The sequence below is a fragment of the Ailuropoda melanoleuca genome, chromosome 6 (genome assembly GCF_002007445.2).
Source record: "Ailuropoda melanoleuca isolate Jingjing chromosome 6, ASM200744v2, whole genome shotgun sequence".
Classification (NCBI taxonomy): domain Eukaryota; kingdom Metazoa; phylum Chordata; class Mammalia; order Carnivora; family Ursidae; genus Ailuropoda; species Ailuropoda melanoleuca.
This window is the reverse complement of record NC_048223.1, coordinates 131,044,497-131,046,076: the sequence shown is the minus strand read 5'-3', so window position 1 is coordinate 131,046,076 and position 1,580 is coordinate 131,044,497. Positions and strand designations below refer to the sequence as shown.

At 67.9% G+C, this 1,580-nt stretch overlaps 1 protein-coding gene across 1 annotated transcript in view; it reads right to left on the bottom strand.

Moving 5' to 3' along the window:
- Positions 1 to 28: 28 nt before the first annotated feature.
- The window catches only part of ADGRA1 (adhesion G protein-coupled receptor A1), a 21,670-nt gene continuing 20,118 nt past the window's right edge, over positions 29 to 1,580 (bottom strand). The window contains exon 5 of the mRNA XM_034663648.1: positions 29 to 1,575. Within this exon, the coding sequence (XP_034519539.1) occupies positions 514 to 1,575 (1,062 nt within the window). The 3' untranslated portion in view covers positions 29 to 513. The remainder of the gene's footprint in view (positions 1,576 to 1,580) is intronic.

Here is a 1,580-nt window from a genome sequence, read left to right as displayed (position 1 = left end):
CGCCCCCCCCCCCCCCCCCCCCCCCGACTCAGACTAGGGCTGGCAGAGGGGCTGGCAGTGACTGCCCAGGTCCAGAGCGCCCTCTACTGACCAGCAGCCTGCCTTGGAATAAAACTTAAGGAGACACACACTAGACACTAGAAAAAGTGGGTGGCACCCCCTGCTGTGGGCAGGCTGGCGGGGCAGACAGGATGCACCCCAGGGCTCCCCACAGCCCAAGCCGGGCACGGAGGGTGTTTTCCTTGTAGAAACCCTGCTGTTCCTGGGCTGCTGGGACTGGGTACTATGGGTCAGAAAGCCGGTGACTGGGACGCGGACGGCCCGTCTGACCTCAAGATTAGCGGAAGCAGATGTGGCCCGAAGCATCTTCCCGCTTGGGTCCTTCACAACGAAGGGTCAGTGGGGGTGCTAGCCACTTCTGAGAAGTGAACCCCCGCCGGCCTCACGTGGCAGGACCCTGCTCTGCTCCGAAGCTCGTCCGTCAGGGCTGGGCGACGTGAGGCCCCAGCCCAGCTACACGGTGGTCTCATTCTTCCAAGGCCCTGTCCGGATGTTGCCCATGCCATTGGCCCTGAAGGACAGGACTTCACACACGTCTCCCTCGAGCAGCCCGTTCTGGCCAGGTCCACCGAAGGGCAGGGACTGCGTCCTCCGGAGCGTCTCGAAGTGTGCTGGGCCGTGGGCCGACTCCCTGCCTGGCCGCAGGGGGCAGCCGTAGAGCACCGGGCTGGTGTCGCTGCCCTCGGGCTGGCTGACCAAGGGGAACGGGTCGCCCTGGGCGCAGCAGGCCAGTGTGTGCGCCCCCACCGGGCCCTCGAGCGAGCTGGGGGGGCTGTCTGTGCGTGAGCTGCGGGGGCTGCCGTCCAGGCTGGACGGGATGTGGTAGGCATACTCCTGCTCGGCTGCGGCTGCCCGGTGCCGGCTGAAGTACGGCGGCTTAGTTCTGCCCTGGAGACACCTGTGCAGGTGCGGGTCGTGCCCAAAGGCGTCCTCCTCGTGCACATGGACGTGGGCCGCGTCCTCCATCAGCTGCTCACAGTGCATCTTGGCGCAGCACGGCGTGGCTGGCGACAGGCAGTTGACGTGGCCCTGTGCAGCCTGCAGGTTGGTCATCTTGCAGTGGCCCGCGGGCACGTGGCTGAAGCCCCGTGGCTGGCCTGGACACGGCGAATCTTGCAGACAGGCCACGTGCCCCAGTGCGTCCCCGTTGGTGTCGAGCGTGGGGCAGGTGGCGAGCTTCGTGGGGTGGGCGTCCCCGCGGGAGGGGCAGCAGGACCACCAGCAGTGCCACACGTCATCCCGCTTGGCACAGTGGTGGATGAGCACGAAGAGCCCCAGCGTCACACAGAAGGCGCCGTACAGGCAGCTGAAGACCATGTCCAGGAAGTGGCCCTGAGACACGGCCAGCGCCCCAAACGTCCAGGTGGCCGCGAACAGGAAGAGCGTGAAGGCCGCGGCCCGCAGCTGGGCCTTGAGCGAGTGCTCGTTCTGCAGCAGTGAGACGGCCAGGGCGTCGCAGGCGGGCAGCGAGCCCGGCCGGGCCTCGAGGTGGGGGCCGGCCTCGGGCCCCGCCGGCCGCC